Source organism: Callospermophilus lateralis, chromosome 4 (genome assembly GCF_048772815.1).
Source record: "Callospermophilus lateralis isolate mCalLat2 chromosome 4, mCalLat2.hap1, whole genome shotgun sequence".
Lineage (NCBI taxonomy): Eukaryota > Metazoa > Chordata > Mammalia > Rodentia > Sciuridae > Callospermophilus > Callospermophilus lateralis.
Window position 1 is genome coordinate 104,993,548 of NC_135308.1, and position 21,904 is coordinate 105,015,451.

Below are 21,904 nucleotides of genomic sequence, written 5' to 3' on the forward strand. Positions count from 1 at the left end.
TTGGAACTAAAACCACTCTGACACACAGGCATATATGGCCACAGGCTGAATAATTCAGCTTTTTAGGCAAGACTGTATTAACTGAAGACTCAAAAATAATGATATTTTAAAATTCATCCTTAGAAGGACATCAATCTAGAACTAACATAGAATAGTCTTTTTTGAAATTTCATGAGGATAAGAGTTGACTAGGAAGCCTGTAAAAATTTTGAAACCCAATCCTGACTAACTTAATAAGGATAATTAATGTTGGGTTCAGGAATATATATTTTTTCACATTTGTCTTGGTGCATTATAGTTGTACATAATGATGAGATTTGTTGTTACATATTCATACATACACACAATATAACAATATAATTTGGACAATATCACTCTACGGCACTTTCCCCCTCTCCTCCACCTCCTACTCCCTGGTTTTTTTCCTCTACTTACCTCTCTTTGATTTTCATGAGATCCCCCCCTCCTTTTCCTTTTTTTCTCTAGCTTCCACATATGAGAGAAAACATACAACCTTTAACTTTCTAAGTTTAGCTTATTTCATTTAACATAATGATCTCTAGTTCCATCCATTTTCCTGAAAATGACAACTCCATTTTTCTTTATGGCTGAATAAAACTCCATTTGGTATACATACAACATTTACTTTATCCATTCATCCACTGATGGACACCTAGGTTGGTTTCATAATTTGGCTATTGTGAATTGTGCTGCTATAAAACATGAGTATGCATATGTCACTATGATAACTTTAATTCTTTTTCTTTAGAGAGAGAAATTTTTAATATTTATTTTTTAGTTTTCAGTGAACACAACATCTTTACTGTATTTTTATATGGTGCTGAGGATCAAACCCAGAGCCCCGCGCATGTCAGGCAAGTGTGCTACCACTTGAGCCACATCCCCAGCCCAATGACTTTAATTCTTTAGGATAAAAACCAAGGAGTGGTATAGTGGGGTCATGTGGCAGTTCCTGCCTAGTCTTCTGAGGAACTTCCATATTGATTTCCATAGCAGTTTCACTGATTTACAATCCCACCACTAATGTAAAAGTGTTCCCTTTTTCTCCATATCGTCCCCAGCATTTATTATTATTTTGATGACTGCCAAGGAATATGCATTTTTTTATTATTAGTTGTTCAAAACATTACATAGCTCTTGACATATCATATTTCATACATTTGATTCAAGTGGGTTATGAACTGCCATTTTTACCCCGTATACAGATTGCAGAATCACATCAGTTACACATCCACGTTTTTACATACTGCCATACTAGTGTCTGTTATATTCTGTTGCCTTTCCTATCCTCTACTATCCCCCTCCCCTCCCCAAGCTTCTCGTCCTGTTTCATCATCACTTTATGTCTCCTCTACTATATAACTTTCAAATTAGACTCAAGGAGCAGGCAGCCCTTATATGATCATAACTAAGTCTTCCTTCACCCTATCATATTACAAAGAAATGCCATTTGAACCACCCTCTAAAAAACAATATTAGGAAACCAAACTGAATACTAATGGAAATAAACTGAGAATGTGAACCAAAAAATCCTCTTCTTTTGAGCATATTGATGAAAAGTGTTAGTGTTCAAATTATTAGAATGATATATTAATAAACTCTATGCCTTAAATCAACACTTTTCAAAATTTTGTATGCAAGAGAAATCAACACTTTTCAAAATTTTGTATGCATGAGGTCCTGATTCAGTAGGTCTGAGATAAAGTATAGGATTCTGCATTTCTAACAAGTTGCCAGATATTGGATCACATTGCTGGCCCTGAGACCATACAGTGAGAAGGTTAAAAAAGGAAGAAAAGAAGATAAAACATAAATTAAAATAAAAACTTCCAAAAAAGTATAAAAGCAGAGCTGTTTATTTTAATAAAGCATAAACCATCAATCACAATTTTCATTGCAATTTGCACCAGCAAAATGGGTATAGACTTTACATTATCTCAACTAAAGAGTTAGCTCCATGGCAGTATGGACTTAGTTGGGTTTTCTCATGGCTATATGGTTAGCACCCATTAAATATATGCTTGGCATGGAATGTGTGCTCAAAAAACAAACAAAACCCCCCAAACCAATACTGTGAATAAATGAATGCCGAACAATGTCCAATGATAGAAGTCAATCTTAAATTTCTAAGCACCTATAAATCAACCACAGAGAGAACAATGTGTTTATTTAACATACAGATTTATGACTAAATGATGATGAAAGTTATTATTTGTCCTCTATGCAGCATCCAAAGTAATCATGAACTCCATTACATGTGAAAAAGAGTATTTTAGAGTAAGAGACATTCTTGGGTGAGGGGCATATCAGCTGACCATGAAAGTCACACAACCATGGTGTGTTGTTTAAAAAGGATAGTATAAGGGTGGCACTGATTATTTCTCCAACATTTTTTCCATGAGAAACCATGCCTAAGAAGAAACTCAGAAAAGTTTCATCTTTATTGGCTTTGACTTTAAAATGTAAAAGTCTTCCTTTCATAATGAGGATACTCTTGCTTTCAATTAAAAAAAAACCTTTTGATTTGAACATCTTACTGGTATTTACATTTACAAATGAATAGAATGTGCTTTTGAGTCAGAGAAAACTGAAGTTAACTAGAGTGAATGATAAAGAAGCTGAGAAGAATTGCTAAGGTTCAAATTCAGATGTGTCAATTGGTAGGGATTTTCAGAACTACTGCACAAAATTTAATTGGAGAAGGAATGAGTTTCATTTAAAAAAATTAACTATTTTTAGCATTGAAAACATGTTCCTTGAGGCCTAAAAGTACTTCAATATTTCCATATAATATATAAATCCTGAAAACTATTTTTTGTGGCAATTTTTGGAGAGATAGATGATGCCATTAAAAGGCCAATTCATAGGAAACATCAGATATGCATTTCCTTCTATCTTTTTCTTAATTTAAAATTATAGAAGTTTAAAATTGTAACTGTAATGGTTAATTTTTGTGTGACAATTTGACTGGGCCTTGAATGACCAGATATTTGGTCCAAAATTATTCTGGTATGTCTGTCAAAGTGTGTTTGGATGAGAGTAACATTTCAATCTGTAGTCTGAGTAGACATAATCACTCTCCCTGATGCAGATGGGCCTCAGCCAATCAACTGAACAGAATGGAACCAAATCAGTAAAAGGGAAATTTGACTGCTTGTCTTAGGGCACCAAACCTTTCTAGCCCTCAGAACCACTGGTTCTCAGGTCTTTGGAATGGAGAGTGAAACCACACTATTGGGTCCCCTAATTTTCAACTTGCCAGTGCAGATCATGGGAATTCTTAATCTTCACAATCATGTAAGCCAATTCCCTATAATAAGAAATCATATTGATTCTGTTTTTCTGAAGAATCTTGACTAATCATATACTTGCAATTTTCTTTTATTTAAGAAACTCTATTAAAACACACCACAAAGAATGCATCAGTAGCTATATTTCTGAAAGCTATATTGTCTGCCAGAATTCTCTAATTAATCCCAGAGGGCTCAGTTTTCTAGATTATTTATCTCAGCTCTGTTAGCAGGCCTTCTATTAACTCCAGTGGTGACTCACGTGCTGGGTTTGCAATGAATGATTTCAGCTCATTCTACAACTTTCTCTTCATATCATCTGGAGTAACCTTATGACACCATCACTCTCAGATTGCCTCTGCATTTCATAGTTAATGATATGCAGATATTAGTTATATCAGGAATTTATGATTAAATTAATTGTGAGGTGGTAAATAGCTGAGATAGAAAGGGAACAGGGCAGGGGCAAGAAGAAAGGATAAGAGAAGGATGGAATAAAGGAAATCAGAGAAAGAAAGGACAGAAGGGGAGGGAGGAAGGTCACATGAACTCCACTCATGACAGTATATATCTCTAATGCCAATGAGATGCGCTCTCTGGATACAACACAAATTTCTTCCCTTTATAGAAACATCTAAATTTTAATACAGCTATGTTAAAATGTTGTTCTAAAGAAAAATACATACTACTCGTGCTTATTGAAAAAATTAGGTAAGGTATATAGTAAGTAAATTAAAAGTAGTAAAATGAAATAAGCATAGCTTGAAGACGGCTTTGTACCATCAATTTACTGTTTGTTATTTGGGTAAATGATTTTGGAAAAATCATTTAATTTTCAAGTTCTTCAGTTTTCTCAACTATAAAACAGTAGGATATTACAATGCCTGCATCAGAGACCTGTTAGATAAAATAAAGTTAATAAATGTAAAAGGCATGTAAATGTCTCCAAAGAACCATATACTTATTAGCAGTTGGTATTGCTTTTTATTATAAACCTATTGACAACTTATTGCAGAAAAGAAGGCAGCAATTACTCATTTTCCATTGAATTGTGCTCATATTACTTTTACAGAGGCTGGAATTCTCCTATAATGCAGAATAGGAAAGAGAAAAAAAGGGCATCATTTAGACAAAGGATAGCATTAAAAGACAGAAACAGGAGAGGAAGAGACAATGTTTTAGCCTTGGTTGTTATTTAGTTTTTCTTTCAAGAAGGGGGAAACAAAAAGGAAAATATGTATTTAAATTGGGTGTGTAAATATAATAATTTAGAGTTTATGTTTAAACTCTGATCCCTAGCAGGTGCTAAACAAATGTTTAAGATTCCAATCCAGATTTAACTGGCATTTCCTAAGCAGTTTTTAGGTGCTAGATCTTCCATGCCCATGTGAGTTGTTTTACAAATTGTAGATAGAATTAAAATTTGGGATAAAAGATACAAAATGTTCACTAAAAGCAATGGTGGAGATGGGAAAACTTCTAAGACTTGGGGGTCCTTTCAATATGTATGACATTTACAGTACACATATACTTTAAGAAAGAATATTTTGAAAAAATAAATTTATTTCCTTGTACTACTTATATAATTTTTAAATTCCCATGCATAGCAATTTAAAATAAATGGAATCCTCTTTGGGCTACAAAAATCAACATTACAATTAGACTTCCTTGGGTACAATGTAAATATAACTCAATATGTTTGATGCTTATCTTGAATTATCCTTTTTAGTGATAAGATAGCCTAAAGGTCTATCTCTTTAGATATCTAAGTACTTCCGACCAACAATAAACAAGTATTTCTTGATCTCAATATTGCTTCTAAAAAGCTTAGGAGAACTCAGATAAAATTAATAATATATTACTAGAAGACAGACACATTATACTTGGAAGAAACACACAGATGCACATATCTAAATCCCTTAATAAACAGCATAGCATTTAATAAAGTATACTACAATTGGATAATTGGCTATAAGCCAGTACAGAATAAGGTGCTAATTGTTCAGTCAGGTAAAAATAAAATAAGATTTGAGAAATTTAAATCTATGTGCATTTAATTCATCTTCAAGAAGATTTTCCTGATGAATTAAATGAGAAGAAGCCTAGAAGAAGCCTAGAAGGATGATTAGATCATAGCTTGTTGGACCAAAAAGCAAAGATATCTCAGTCAAATTGTGTTAATTTGCTAGGGGCACAATAATAAAGTTCCACAAATTGGTAGCTTAAGCAATAGAAATTTATTATCTTTGAAAACCAAGAGTCTGAAATCAAAGGGTTGGCAGAGTTGTTTTTTTCAGAGTTGTTTTTTTTCAGAGTTGTTTTTTTTCTTTTCTGAAGGATAATCTGCTGTATGTTATTCTATTGTCAATATCTGGTATTCTTTGGCTTGCAGATATATCACCCCAACCTCTGTCTGCAAGTTCACAGGACACTCTCCCTGTATGCCTGTGTCAAAATTTACTCTTCTTATGAAAATAGCAAGCATAGTGCAAAAGGAAGCACTAAGACTTCCTCTTTCCTTAAAAAGTTATATCTGAAATTCTCCTATTTCCAAATAAAATCACATTCTTAAGTAAACATTTGAATTTTGGGGAGACATAATTCAACACACAACACAGATGATGCATCATGCACAAAAGAAATTATCAAATAGCTGAGGGTGAACTGTGAAGGACTAATGGATGGATAGTTATGTAGGGAAAAATGACATAAAAACCTGGAAACAATGCAAAGGAATGTAAGTTTTATGTGGTGATGAGCGACAAGATACCCCAGGCTTTCAAGCAGAAAAAAAATGATATTTTGTGATTATTAATGGAGAATGGATTCCAGCTGAGTAAAACTAGGTAAAGACAATAGACATGAAGACTAAAGACAAGGTGACATGAAGTGACTAATGACATCCAGCAGAATCAGAATGAAAGAAACTGAGTGAATCTAAGAAATAGTTCTATCAATGAGGAATTACTGGGGTAGGGGTTTCAAACTATACCAAACTCTTTCTCATATTTTTGTTAATAAAAGAAATGGCTCATAAATTTACTTTAAAATTCGTTAATAAGGCATCAATTACCAACTTTGTAGTTATTTGTGACATCCAGTTATATAAATGATTTATTTATTTAAAACACTTTTCCTGTTCTTAGTGAAAGACTTGGAGAGCAAAATCAGCAGTGATTTTTTTAAGAGTTTAAGAACAGGAAATTCTTCATTATAATGCACTCACAGGGTTGTAATTTCTAGTGTTTTGAACATGAAGGGGTGCTGTATTTTGTCAAATGCTTTTTCTGCATCTATTCAGATGATCATATGATTCTTATCTTTAAGTCTATTGATGTGATGAATTACATTTATTGATTTCTGTGTGTTGAACCAACCTTGCATCGCTGGGATGAACCCCACTTGATCGTGGTGCACTATATTTTTGATATGTTTTTGTATTCCGTTTGCCAAAATTTTATTGAGAATTTTTACATCTATGTTCATTAGAGATATTAGTCTTAAGTTTACTTTCTTTAATGTGTCTTTGCCTGGTTTTAGAATCAGGGTGATACTGGCCTCACAGAATAGTTTGGATGTGCTCCCTCTTATTCTATTTCATGTAATAATTTGAAGAGTATTGGTATTCGTTCTTCATTAAAGGTCTTGTGGAACTCAACTGTGTATCCATCCAGTCCTGGGCTTTTATTGGTTGGTAGGCTTCAGATGGCATCTTCTATTTCATTGCTTGATATAGATCTGTTTAAACTGTATATATATCATCCTGATTCAATTTGGGGAAATCATATGACTCTAGAAATTTGTTGATGCCTTCAGTATTTCTGTTTTATTGGAATACAAGTTTTCAAAATAATTTCTAATTATCTTTTGTATTTCTGTAGTGCCTATTGTGATATTTCCCTTTTCAGCATGTATGTGAGTAATTTGAGTTTTCTCTCTCATTCTTTTCATTAACATGGCTAATGGGTGGTTTGTCAATTTTATTTATTTTTTCAAAGAACCGTCTATTTGTCAATTTTTTCAATTGTTTCTTTTGTTTCAGTTTTATAGATTTCAGCTCTGATTTTAATTATTTCCTGTATTCTACTGCTTTTGGTGTTGATTTGTTCATCTTTTTCTAGAGCTTTTAGGTCATTCATTTGTTGACTTTTTCTTCTTTAAAGGAATAAACTCCATAGAATGAACTTTCCTCTTAATATTGCCTTCACAGTGTCCCAGAGATTTTGATATGATGTTTCAGTGTTCTCACTAAAATCTAAGAATTTTGTAGTCTTCTTCTTGATGTCTTTTACAACCCATTGTTCATTCAGTAGCATATTATTTAGTCTCCAGATGTTGAAGTAGCTTTTATTTTTTACTTTATCATTATTTCTAATTTCATTTCAGTATGGTCTAATATTCAGAATGCAGGGTAGTATCTCAAATTTTTTTTTGTATTTGCTTAGAGTTGCTTTATGGCATAATATATGGTCTATTTTAGAGAAAGATCTATGAGCTACTGAGAAGAAAGTGTAGTTGCTCATTGAAAGATAAAATATTCTACATATGTTAGTTAAGTCTAGGTTATTGATTGCATTATTGAGTTCCATAGTTTCTTTGTTTAGTTTTTGTTTGGGAGATCTATCCAGTGGTGAAAGAGGTGTGTTAAAGTCACCCAGAATTATTGTGTTTTGGTCTGACTCTTGAAATTAAATAGAGTTTGTTTGGTGAACATAGCTCCTCCAGTGTTTGGGGCATATGTATTTATAATTGTTATGTCTTGTTAGTGTATTATTCCCTTGAGCAGAATGAAGTATCCTTCTTTATCCCTTTTGATTAACTTTAGCTTGAAATCTATTTTATATGAGGATGGAAACCCCTGCTTGCTTCTGCAGTCCATGTGAATGTAATGATTTTTCCAAACCTTCAGTCTGTGGATGTCTTTTCCTATGAGATGAGTCTCTTGGAGGCAGCATATTGTTCAGACTTTTTTTTTTTTTTTCATCCAACATTCAAGCCTATGTCTTTTGATTGGTGAGTTTAGGACATTAACATTCAGGATTATTATTGAGACATGATTTGTATTCTCATCCATTTTATTTATTTTTGGTATTTAACTGGACTTTGTTTCTCCTTTGATTAGGCATTTTCATTATAATGTGCCTTGGTGTAGATCTGTTGTAATTTTATACATTTGTTGTCCTGTAAGCCTCTTGTATTTGATTTTCCAATTTATTCTTCATGTTTGGGAAATTTTCTGATATTATCTCATTGAAGAGATGGTGCATTCCTTTGGTTTGAAATTCTGTGCCTTCCTCTATCCCAATAAGTCTTATATTTGGTCTTTTGATTTGGTCTTTTGATGCTGTCCCATAATTCCTGGATGTTCTGATCATGGTGTTATCATCCTCACTGTGTGGTCAACTTTACTTCCCAGATTGTATATCTGATGTTCTGTCTTCCAAGTGATCTAGTCTGTTGGTGATGCTTTCTTTTGAGTTTTTTCATTTGTTTTATTGTTTCCTTCATTTCAAAAAATTTCTGATTTTTTTTCAGAGTCTCTGTTTCTTGCAGTAATCTTTTGCTACCTGTATTTGCTCGCTTATTTTTTTGTTTGTGTGATCAATGGATGCCTATAATACTCCCTTATCTCTTTATTGCTGTCATCAATGGTTGCCTGTATTTGCTGTCTTATCTCTTTGTTGGAGTGATCAATTTTTGCCTGTATTTGCTCATATTGGTCATTTTTCAGTTCACAGATAATTTTAATTATGAACATTCTGAACTTTTTGACATTTCATCAACTGGGCTGTCCATGTTTTCTGTTATTGTAATATACTGGTATGTGAGGGGCACTTTCCTCCCTTGTTTTTTCATGTTGTGTCTTCCTTTCTTACAGTGTGGATCTGAGATATTACAGTTTCTACCCTAAAATCTTGTAGTATCCGTGCAAATCTGCCTTTACAGATTTGTACCTCACCTTGGTGTTGGGCTTCCAGAGCCTGCCAGTGTCCTATGGTGGATGCTACTGCAACTAAAGGTGGTAGTGGCAATAGCAGAGATAACTCGAGATAGGAGTGGAAGTGCCCAAAGATGGATGCAACATCTTTCAGAGATGGGGCTGAAAGGGTGTGCCTTTCACTGGCTTTGGAATGCGTGCTTCTAGATGCAGCTGCTTCTAGGCCCTGTCTGTTGTCGAAAGGGAGAGGTTATTCTGTGGGGAAGGTTATGGTGACAGCCTTAGTGACCCAAGATGGATGTGGGTGAGGCCTTGTTTCCCAATTTGTGTTTGTGTGAGGGAATGAACCCCGGCCTACTCTGGGCCTGGGCTTCTGCACAGGTTGGAGGAAGTGGATCCCTACCTCATTCTTTTTTTTTTTTTTTTGTCCTATACCCATGTTTCCTTTATCCATTTATCTGTTAATGGGCACCTGAGCTGGTTTCATTAGTTGGCTACTGGGAGTTGTCCTGCTATAAACATTGGTATGTATGTATACCATGTATAGCAGGCTAATTTTAGTTCTCTGGATAAGTACTAGGATAGTTGGATCATATAATAGTTCCATTCCTAGCCTTTTAAGGAATCGCCATGTTGCTTTCCATTGTGGTTTTAATAATTTGCATTTCTACCAATATTGTATGAGTATACCATTTCCCCTACATTCTTGGCAGAAATTATTGTTCTTTGTATTTGTCGTTGCTGTTCAATTGGAGTGAGGTGAAGTCTCAGTGTAGTTGTGATTTCCATTTCCTTGATTGCTAAGAATGGTGAAGGTTTTTCTGGGTATATGTGATGATCATTTGTATTTATTATTTTTAAAAATATCTGCTTAGATTATTTGCTGATAGGATGATTTTTTTTTCTTTTGGTGTTTATTGAGTTCTTTACATAGTCTGGGTATTAATCCCCTGTTGGAAGAACAGCTAGAAAGATTTTCTCCTATTTCTAGGTTATCTCTTCACACTCAATACAAACCAACAAAATTAGAGATGAAAAAGGAGATAGTCCCACAAATATATTTGAAATCCAAAGGATCATTAGGAACTATCAGGAAAACTTGTATTCTGATGAATTGGAAAATATAGAAGATATTGACAAATTTCTAGACACATATGACCTACCCATATTGAACCAAAAGTACATAAAAAACCTAAATAGTCTAATATCAAGCAACAAGAATGAAGCAGTAATATGACGCCTTCCAACAAAGAAAAACTCAGGACCAGATGAATTCTCAGATGAACTCTACAAGATATTTAAAGAAGAACTAATGTTAGCTTTCCTTAAGTTGGCCTATGAAATTCAAAGTGAGAGAACACTCCCAAATTTAACCTAGGAAGCCAGTATCATCCTGATACCAAACCCAGAAAAAGACACATCAAGAAAAGGAAAACTATAGACTAATAACTCTGATAAACATAAACACAAGAATCATTAATAAAATGTTAGCAATTCACTTTAAAAAACATATTGAGAAGATTACATGACCACGACAGTTTCATTCCAAGGATGCAAGGTTGGTTCAATATACATAAATCAATAAATGCAATTCTTCACCTAAGAAGAACTAATAACAAAATCACATGATCATGTCAAAGATGCATAAAAAGCTTTTGACAAAATCCAGCATCCATTCATATTAAAAACACCATAGAAAGTAGGGATATAATGAACTATTTCAACTTTATAAAAATTATATACAAAAAAAAAAAAAAACCACCTAAAGCCAACATCATACTGGAGAAAAACCAAAAGCATTTCCTCTGAAATCAGGAACAAGATAAGATGTCCACTTTGACAACTCCTTTTCAATATAGAGAAATGTGGCAAGAGAAAGAAAGTAAAATGATACAAATAGGAAAAGAAGAAGCCAAATTATTTCTGCTTGCTGATGATATGATCCTACATTTAGAAGTCCCAAAAATCTCCACTAGAAGACTTCTAGTGCTGAGGAACCAATTCAACAAAGTAACAAAAAAACAAAATCAACATATAAAAGTCAATAGCTCTTAAACTCCAATAATGAATCTGCTGAGAAATCAGGAAAATAGTTACATTCACAATAGTTTCAAAAATAAAATAATTGAGAGTAAGTCTAATCAATGAAGTGGAAGATGTCTACAATAAAAATCATAAAACAATGAAAACCTTAGAAGATAGAAAGACCTCCAATATTCTTAGATAGGCAGAACTGGTATTGTTGAAATGGATATATCACCAAAAGCAATCTAAAGATTCAATATGATTCCCTTAAAAATACCAATGCCATTTTTCATAGAAATAGCCAAAATAATCCTGTAAAATATGGAAGAATAAAAGGCCCAGAATAAGCAAAGAAATACTGCATTTTCCCTGCAGTCATTTCTCCTCTCTCTTCTTTCTGGCCATTTTCATCTGAGCAGTTTCATTCTGATGCACCCTCTGGTCATAATGTTCCGCCTCACTTCAGCCCCAGTGATGTGGAATTGACTGACCATAGACTGCACCTTTGAAATGGTGAGCCAAAATAAACTTTTCCTCCTCTAAATGGTTCTTGTGGGGTATTCTGGTCATATTAATGAAAAGCTGATTATCACAGTACTTGCATAAAAACATGAAGACCAATGGAATAAAATAGAAGACACACAGCCATAAAACAGACACAGTCATCTGATCCTTGAAAAAGGTGCCAAAAACATACGTTGGAGAAAATATAGCCTTTCTAACAAATGATGCTGGGAAAATTGGATATCCATAGGTAGAAGAATGAAACTAGATACTTCTCTACCACCCTGCACAAAAATCAACTCAAAGTGGATCAAAGAATTAGACCAGAAACAATGTAACTGCTAGCAGAAATCATAGGGTCAACACTCCAACATATGATCACAGGCACTGACTTCCTCAATACCATTCTTAAAGCTCAAGATATAAAACTAGGAATCGATAAGTGGGATAGCCTCAGATCAAAAAGCTTCTGCACATCAACATCATTTTTTTTTTCTACCCAGTCTATTCCTTAAGTGAACAGCATCGACATTTGCCGTTTTCTTTAGGGTAGAAACCAGGGAGTCCACCTCCAAACCTCTCTCATTCTCTACAAGCAGTAGTTAAATCATTAGAGTTTGTTAGTTTTACCTCAAAAATGCTCTCAAATGCATCCACAACTCCACATCTATTTTTAAGGCAAGTCACCATTGTCTATCATGCACTAGTTTTCCTGCATCCCATTTTACCCACATACATCCTGCAGCTAAAGTGATCTATTTAAAACACACATGTGATCATGACATTTCTCCACTTAAAACCTTTCTTTAGCTTCATTATTCTTTTTTTCAGAGTGGGGGAGGGGCGTACTGGATAGTGAATCCAGGGCCACCTAACCACTGAGCAATATCCTCAGTCCTTTTTTGTATTTTATTTACAGATAGGATCTCACTGAGTTACTTAGGTCCTCGCTAAATTGCTGAGGCTGGCTTTGAACTTACACTCCTTCTGCCTCAGTTTCCCTAGCCACTGGGATTATAGGCATAGTTTCCCTTATTTTCATTGTGAAAACTTCACTCTTTAGTGTGACCTTCAAGGCCCTGCTTCCCATCTTAGATCCCATGAGGCACCTCTCCTTCCTCTCTGCCTTTAGTTATTGGTGTTCCTTCAGTTCTCAGAATGTGCTCTTTCTATCCAGAAGTCTTTAGATATGATTATTTCTATACCTAGGAGATTCCCTTTTTCCTATCATTCTTTCTAAGGCTAGATGATTTTTACCTTCCATTCAGTTTTCCTGCATCCCATTTTACCCACCTACATCCTGCAGATTTGAGTGACCAAATCTTATTTTCAGAAATAAGCTCTTTTTTGAAACAAAAATCCCCCCACCCAAATCAGATCCCCTGTTAATCTATTTTTCTTTCCAGGTACTTGCCACATTCGCAATTAAATATTCTTTAATGTAATGATTAGTTTATTATCTATTTTTCTGACCTGAGAGGAGTATCAGTCATGTACATTTCCATTTTCTACTTTATCCCTAGCATCAGCTCTGTACAAAGTAGGTACTCAATAAATATTTGTCAAACAAATAAATGAACTTCAACATTTACCAATGCTATACAACCCTGATCAACAAAACCATAGTAAAAATCAATAGTCTCAATTATAGCTGTGTTATTAAAGCAACCCAAAAGATTTAGCAAACGAAATTTACATTACTTACAAACCGTCACTTGCTTTTTTTTCATGTCTGATAACAAGTCTAATTTTTTACAGAACCAGAGCTCTATATGGGAAAAGGTTAATGAGTAACATATAACATTGTCTAAGTACTTTAAAAAGGTATTACTTCTAAGAAGTCAAAAATACTCTCAAGATTAGCAACAATTCTAGAATAAAAAGAGAAACCAGCCAGGCACGATGGCACACGCCTGTAATCCCAGGAGAATCGCGTAGTTCAAAGCCAGGCTCAGCAATGGTGAGGTTCTAAGCAACTCAGTAGGACCCTGTCTCTAAATAAAATACAAAATAGGGCTGGAGATGTGGTTCAGTGACCAAGTGCCCCTGAGTTCAGTCCCCAATAACCCCCCACAAAAGAGGAGAGAGAGAGAGAGAGAGAGAGAGAGAGAGAGAGAGAGAGAGAAACCAAATTTCATAGGAATACTTCAAAATCTGTGTATTATGGTATGAAAACAAATCAATAATATTAGAAGTCCTTATATATGGCAATTCAAAAGTTCTATAATAACCCGATGAGTCTTTCCACCATTTTCTTAACTTGTGAAGATTATATATTTAAATGACAAATAATAATAAGCATACAGATGGAAATATTTTTCAGTATGATACATTAAAATTGGAAAACAGCTCCCAATTTATCTATACCTGAACATGCACATAACAACTGAGTGACTAAATCTTTATGATTAAACCAATTTTAACAGGTTGCACTGATAAAGAATGTAACCTAAATCTCTAGCCTCTTTCCTTAAAAATCCTTCAGTCTCAATAAATAGCAAAATTAGCAATACATTGATCATACTACCAACCTTGGATTTAATTCTCCACTACAATAAACTACCTATAAGTAAATATGTACCTCCTCTTCTCCTTCTCTATCACTTTCCTAATTGTGTAGCACCATCTTTGCCTGCACAACTCCTATAGCTTTCCAACTGGCCTCCCTGTTTACACTTTTGTTCTCCCCCAAAAACCCAGCCCTACAGTTCACTTCCACAGTCAGAGGTACCCTTTCTCAGACAAGTAAAAGCAAGTCACTACTCTGCTTGAAACAAAACTGAAATCCTTATAAGCCTCCCTTATAAGCCTGGTCTCAGTCTAATTCTCCATCTGAATCTTATAAATTAACTTCTTTATCACACTGCCCTTTCAGTTTCTAGAACATTTCAAGGCTGTTCCCACTTAGGGCCTTTCCACTTGCTATTCCTTCTGGTTTGAATGGCTTGTCCCAGATTCTTCCGTGGCTACTTCCTTATCATCAAGTCTAAGATTAATCACCACCCTCACTTGATCCCTCTCCCCAAAAGCTGACCATATAGTCTAAATTAATCCCAGTGCATAAAGTAGGTACTAAAAAAATACCTAGCACATGACCTTGTTTTATTTTATTCCTATTACTTTTCACTACTTCCAATTTTCTTCTCTATTTCTATGGGTTCTCTTATCTGTTTCTGCCCTAGAATGCAAACCTCCTGCACACAGGGATGAATAATAATAATAATATTAATAATAATTATTTGGTCCTTGGGATTGAGTCCAGGGGCTTCACAACTGAGCTACACATACCCCCCAGCCCTTTTATTTTTTATTATGAGACACAGTCTTGCTAATTTGCTGAGGCTAACCTTGAACTTATAATCATCCTACTTCAGCCTCCTTAGTTACTAGGACTATAGACAGGAACTCATTAGTCTTGCTCACCAGTCACTGTTCTACGCCTAGAAAACTACTTGGTACATAGTAGGTATTATAAACAGGTATTATAAAAGTGAACATACTCAACAGTAACAAAAAAAGAAGTAATTCAAGATAAAAATAATTATGATAAAAGTAAGATTCAAAAGCACTTATTTGAATATGTATCATGCGGTTTCATAAACACATTAACAATATCAATGAAGCTTATATATATGTGATATCAAATATTATAATGAAAATACATTTTAGTAAGAAGTTCACCTCTAAATTATGTAAGAATAAAAATCATTAGGTAAGGTTCATTTTTTTATACAAAAATCTTTTAAAATGAGGAATACTAAATAAATTGGCATCATAAATGGGGGAGAAAGTCTTATGTCCTCCTTTCAGTGAAAATGGAATGGTCCTTTTAGGACAGAATCAAACCCACTAAAATTAACACTTTGATCTAAAGGTCAACTTTAAAAATGAATAGCAATTTATAAGACAGAGGAAAATCTATTTCAGTCAGGAAACAATACAAGCTGGTCTCCCAAAGGCCAACAAATCTTCCTGTAGATAAACAAAGGCTTCATGTTTACTTGAGGTTCACTACCTCCAAGAACCTATGGTATATGGTTGGTTTTTGGAAGAGGTAAGTCTAGACCCATCCAAGCCTTTCAAAACACCCCAAATACCGCCAAATAGTATTCATACTTGCAGAATCCAGTGGCTTGTCACACAATTAATAGAAATGATTTAAATGTATGCCTCAAAGAAGGGATAAATTACTACATGACTTTGTGGGTCTTCTGGAACAGTAAAAGTCACAAGGCCATTGACCATATCTGTACTGTTTCCATGAGAGAATAAATTATCTTGGATATTAGTTAAATTTTTTAAAGTAACCAGAAAATGATTTACTCCATCAGAGCTATTTACTAAATAGCACAGAGCACGAATACAACCTCTGAGGTAACTTATCGAAGCAAACTAAATAACAGTAGACATTCTATCTTCCTGTTAATTGATTGCCTTTGTTACAAAACATTGTCTGGAAAAAAACTGACTACAATTCTAACTGCAAGCCACAGTAATCATGTCAATATGTGAACTATCTGAATATCTAATTATGAAAAAAAATAAGGCTATTTCACAGTGGAAGTATTATTCTAATTCAAGAAACCAGCCATATTAACTTATTAGTCTGACATATAGCAGATAGCTGAAAAACTTTAATTTGAAAGATAATTATTTTTAGCTGATTAATATGCTTCAAATTAAATTCACTGCTTTTAATGGGCCCATCAACTTGACAACCTGGGAAATTAATAAATTTTGCATGCAGTAATCCTAGGAAATTTATACAGCTGAGCTACACATCATTATAAGGATTACCTTCACAGTAGGCATTGTCCTCCCGAAGAGCCCTAAAACCATCTCGACAGCTGCACACGGCCCTGTCATTCAGATTTCTGCAGACAGAATTCTCCATGCAGTTATGCCTCTCAGAACAAAAGTCATAACCTGTAAGAAAAAAATCTATTAAAATAAATAAAACTATGATAAAACAAATAGTTTTCATCTCCTTCATATTTTCTTTCAAATATTTTCCCTCAATTAGTTTTTAAAAATTAATATCTTTATCAAAGTTTATTAGACATCATGCTATAAGTATCAAAAACTCTGATTTATGTTTAACCCAATTATTTCATACTTCAGCTAATTCCACATCTTCCTTGTTTTTTGACAATATAAATGCTACCCAGTCTCTAATATCTAATTATAGCTCTCCATATACCTGAAACAAAGAAATAGTCTTTCAGTCCAAAATGGAAAACATTACAATAAAGATGATAGATCAATGAGAAAATAATATGAGCATTACTAGTATCTGTGGTTAATACTGAACAAGTCAGATGAAATGTGCCCATTGTATATTTATGAAATGAAACAGACAGCTTAGCTTCTTTTTAAAAAAAATTCTGAAATGTGTTAAAAATGCAAATTACATCACTTTAATCTAATTTTCTCTGGAGATCTGCAAGGTAAAGTATGGCCGCCCAAAAGACGAAGAAAATTTTTATGAATTACAGGAATTTCAAAGATCCCAGAGTCTTTATAAGAGAAAAGAAAAATGGAACTTTTATAAACAGTGACACCAATCATGTGCAATTTCTCAGGATTTCTTTCCCCTGTCTGAACCCCTTGTTCAAGGAACATCTAAGAGTCTGAAATGAAAAGCTTGAACACTAGAATTCATATTTAATGGAAATTACATGATTATACGTTATTCAACAAAATTTTAAATTGCCTAATGCATAAGTTATCTACCTAGTTTTCATTGTCTAATGGATTACTATTTCAGCAAATGTATAAAAGAGGACAAGAATAGTGTATTTCATGTAGCTTAGAATAAATTCATATATGCATGGCCAAAAAAAAAAAAAACTTTTACTTGAGAAAAATCTGAAAATGTGAGTTCTAAATTGTGATCAAATTGAAGTCCATTCTGATTGCCTGGCAATACTATTTTGAATATTCCCCCAGAATTAAAATATGACCCCTCCCATGAAATGCAAACATGACATATAGTAAAATACTACTGGTACAATAAAGAAGGGTCATATTCCAAAAACATAATAATACCATTAAAAAGAAATAGTAAAAAACAAAGAGTTTAGTGATTTCAACAAAAACAAGACATAGTTGTATGAAGACCACAAAAATATGGTAAATAACAGTATTTAAATCATTTGACAACTTAACTTGACAAGATTCTTCATAATCTAAATTCTCAGGATTAAGGTTGAATATTTAGGAGTAAAATTCTTAAGAGGAGGAAATAAATGTAAAAAACAGTTTCTCTTAGGGTCTTTTTATTTCCTTCTTTTTAAAATAGCTAAATTGAGACCATATTTCTTAAAACGTATTATATTGTCTTTATGCAATGCCTGAGGGAAAATAATTTCCGATAAAAAGCCCTCTTCAATATCTATGTCAATAGCTCAGCACCTTACCAAACTAAAATTTAAAAGCTTCAAAGTATCACTTCATATTTAATTTAAATTAAAATAAAGTTAATTTTTAAAATGTCCCACACTTCAAGAAACACAGAGGATGTATCAAGTTCTAACACAGTGCTAAAATTTTGTGCCATTCTACCTATAACATTTGAAATAACATTTAAAGACCTGTGAGTGTATCATTTATGTTACATTTTTATTTTTCTTTCTTAAGTTTATACTTTTCACAACTATCTTTCAACTTTTCATTTTGCTGACTTCTCTCTTCTATTTTAAAAAATATACCCAGTATTATCTATGCTACCTGATATCCACATCTATTACAATTCATTTTCATTCCTGCCTCAGTAATGTTGAAACAACTTATTTCAGCTTCTAACGAAATGCATACACACATCATACAGTGTTTAATTGCTCCAAGAATTTCCCAACTGTAAGGTGACAATGTGAGTCTACTTTCACTGTTTTAGGTAAAAGTTAGATGACTTTTCATTAACTCAAGAGACTTAAAAACTAAAAATTTTATTCAAGAAAATTTTGATTTATTATAAACAATGTCAGATAGCTTTTTTGATTTATTCTTAAAATTGATTGAATGCATTGGATATTTTACCACTTGGATAACAAATGCCAGGGTCAAAAGGCTACTACTAATGGATGGAAATTTAGAATCAATTAAAGGAGGTAGAATGCTTCTACAGGGAATATCTTCCAAAAATCAAAGCACAGTTTGACAAGATATAGCCTATTATCTTCATGTTTGCATCTTTATTCATATGTGCTTTACTTTTGGAGTTTGCAAACCTGAGTTTAAATCCAATCCACCTCTTAAACTGGCTGTATAAATTACTAACTGTGCAAGTTAATTAACCTTTCTAAGACTTCAGTTTTTCTCACTTGTAAATTGGGATGATATCTACCTTGTAAAAATGTCAGGTTCAAATGAGATCATCTATATAAGCATAATAATCTAGTATTTGTTAATACTTGTTAATAACTACAGCGATTAGAGTAATACTAATAAGCTAAAACCAAATACATCAAGATTCATGGCATAGGAAAAAAATTCAAATATTTTCCATAGACAGAGGAATGGACCACTTATCTAACATATATAGCCTTTAAAAATTTTTTCTTTGGAATTTTAAACTCAAGGATACCAAGTTTTCTATTCCCTATGTAAGATTTACAAATGCCCATAAAGTTCTGTTTTCTTCTCTTAAATATAGACTTTTCTAACAAATATTAATATATATCTCTATATAATTGGAGAAAAAGTGAAGGTTGTACACAAAAGGTGACGGTATGCATAACAGTAACATATTATCAGGAGAAGGAGATTATAATAATTTCATGGTGAGTATTGTTGGTTTTGTCTATAGGCATCTATTCCTTATTTTTGTGTTGGGAAGGGGGAGAAACCTAGTTATACTTTGGATGAACCATTCAAACCTATGTCAGCCCAGGTGCTTAAAGGAAAATGGGCTCTACCCATTTAAAGCTACATCAGTCATAAAGCTAAATCAATCAATGCATTCCACTGGCTTAGATAGAATAATTTGTTTAGTTCAAGCTAATGAAAACCATGAAACTCAGTTCTTGGACTTTTATCCAATTTTTCTTCTATATACCTGAGTACCATAATGACATCAGCACAAGAATGTCAAGGATCTACCTGAGAACACATATAGCCTGAAATCAGTCAACTCAGAGGAGACAAACAGATATACATCTAGACAAAGGGGCAGGATTTATGATCTAAATTAAGCTTCACCTAAAGCCAATTTATCCTCTGCTTGTTAGAGTCCAACTATTCTGTATTTATTTATTTATCTGGCTAACAGGGCTGAGGTTGTGGCTCAACGGTAGAGCGCTCCCCTAGCACGACTGAGGCCCTGGGTTCAATCCTCAGCACCACATAAAAATAAATGAAATAAAAGTATTAAAAAAAGAATACTAACATATTTACATGTTGTTTGCAAGATAATGTATTATTCTAGTGTTTTCCAAAGTATAGCTCATGTACATAGATGAACATAAAAAGGAAATATTCATAGTAATGGATTTTTTAATTCATATAAAAATGCATAAACCTGGCAAATAACTGCACTATTTCATACATACCATCATTAATAATGAAACTAAAAATTTTTTTAAATGAGTTGACAGTCAACCTAAAAATAATGTTATTAGTAATACACAGATATCAAGAATGAAGGTGATAATTAAATAATGGGGAAACTGCATTATGCAGAAAGGAAGGAGAACCATGTATACCAACTGACCCTTCTCCATGCGGAAGCTCTCTTATAATTACGAGGTATATTGAAGCAAATAATAAATTAAAGTGAGACATGCAGTGAACAGGACTTAGTCCTAAAACTAGAGAATGGGGGTGCTAAGGAAGAAGAAGGTGAAAGGGAGGAATACAGATATAAAGCTATATATATTATTTCTGATTCTAAGAGTCCTCTCTGTATCACTGAATCTCTATTTTGTAATTTGTTATAAGCTTCCTTGAAAGGGCTCTCAAATATGAAAAAAGAGTTTAACTTTCTTGCCTCATTTCTTCTGACCTGTTACAGCAGAAGATAGCCAGCTGCAGGGTACCTAGAAAACAGTCTTGGAGGGACTCAGCTTAGTGCCTAGCAATTTGGAGCCTTATTTCAGTACACAGCTTGGTTTCTGATCACTGACCAAGCCTCTGGTAGAAAGGTCAACACTTTCATCTCATGCTCTGACCTCAGGGAATATTCACTATTTTTGAACAATTTACTCTTTTAGATATGAACACAGCATCTTTAGCATTAGGCAAACAGGCATAGAAACAGGAGACCAATTTTATTAAGAATAAATTTGTCACAACTTATGTGTAGGAGTTGACTCAAAATTTAAGACGTAAGAACTGGACTCTTTTTTTAGTTTGAAAGTCATAAAATGCCAGAAGAACTTGTTTATGTATTCTGCATATTTGAAGACAGAAACAGATGCAATCTTTATTATAAATGGTATTAAATGTACCAGGAAGGACCAACTTGTTCAATTTTCATTTGAGGATTATCTAAGGCAGGAGTTCACAATCCTGGCTGCAGAAAAAATAATTTATCATGGAATTTTAAAGGATGTGATACCAAGATCCCTTCTCATATCAATTATTTTAGAATCTCTGGCAGTAGGGACATGTCACAGTATGTTTTCTCATTCTATTTTTAAGTGGGCTATGCAGACACTAATTTTTAAAACTGCAAACAACTTGAATATATCACAATTTACATAACTAATTTTTCCATTCTTAGTTTGCTTTTTGTAATATATTGGGCTCTTTTAAAAAGGAAATGGATGTGCAAAGGGCTTCTCTTGGCACCTGAAAGGCCCTATCTTAGATTCCTTTCTTTCTTTTCCAATATTTGTACCTGCTCATCTTCTGAACTTTATTTTTTTCCTTTCTTCTTTAAATTTATTTTTATTTATTCTGATTTGTTATATATGTTGGCAGAATGCAATTCATTTTCTATTAAACATATAGAGCACAATTTTTCAAGATACTAATCTTAGTTTTTTAATAAAACTTTACCCTACTCAACCTTAGGTAACTTTAATGCTATTCATGTATCTAATCTCTGTGTAGCACCCAGACACTTCTAAAAAGTAACTATGGTCTCATTTTTTTTTAACCTAGATTCCATTTATTTTGTTTTTAT

At 33.4% G+C, this 21,904-nt stretch overlaps 1 protein-coding gene across 2 annotated transcripts in view; it reads right to left on the bottom strand.

Moving 5' to 3' along the window:
- Nell2 (neural EGFL like 2) overlaps positions 1-21,904 on the bottom strand; it is a 366,697-nt gene that overhangs the window by 173,452 nt on the left and 171,341 nt on the right. For both annotated transcript variants that reach the window (XM_076852784.1, XM_076852783.1), the window contains exon 12: positions 16,576-16,704. In XM_076852784.1, coding sequence (XP_076708899.1) covers positions 16,576-16,704 — 129 coding nt within the window. The remainder of the gene's footprint in view (positions 1-16,575; positions 16,705-21,904) is intronic.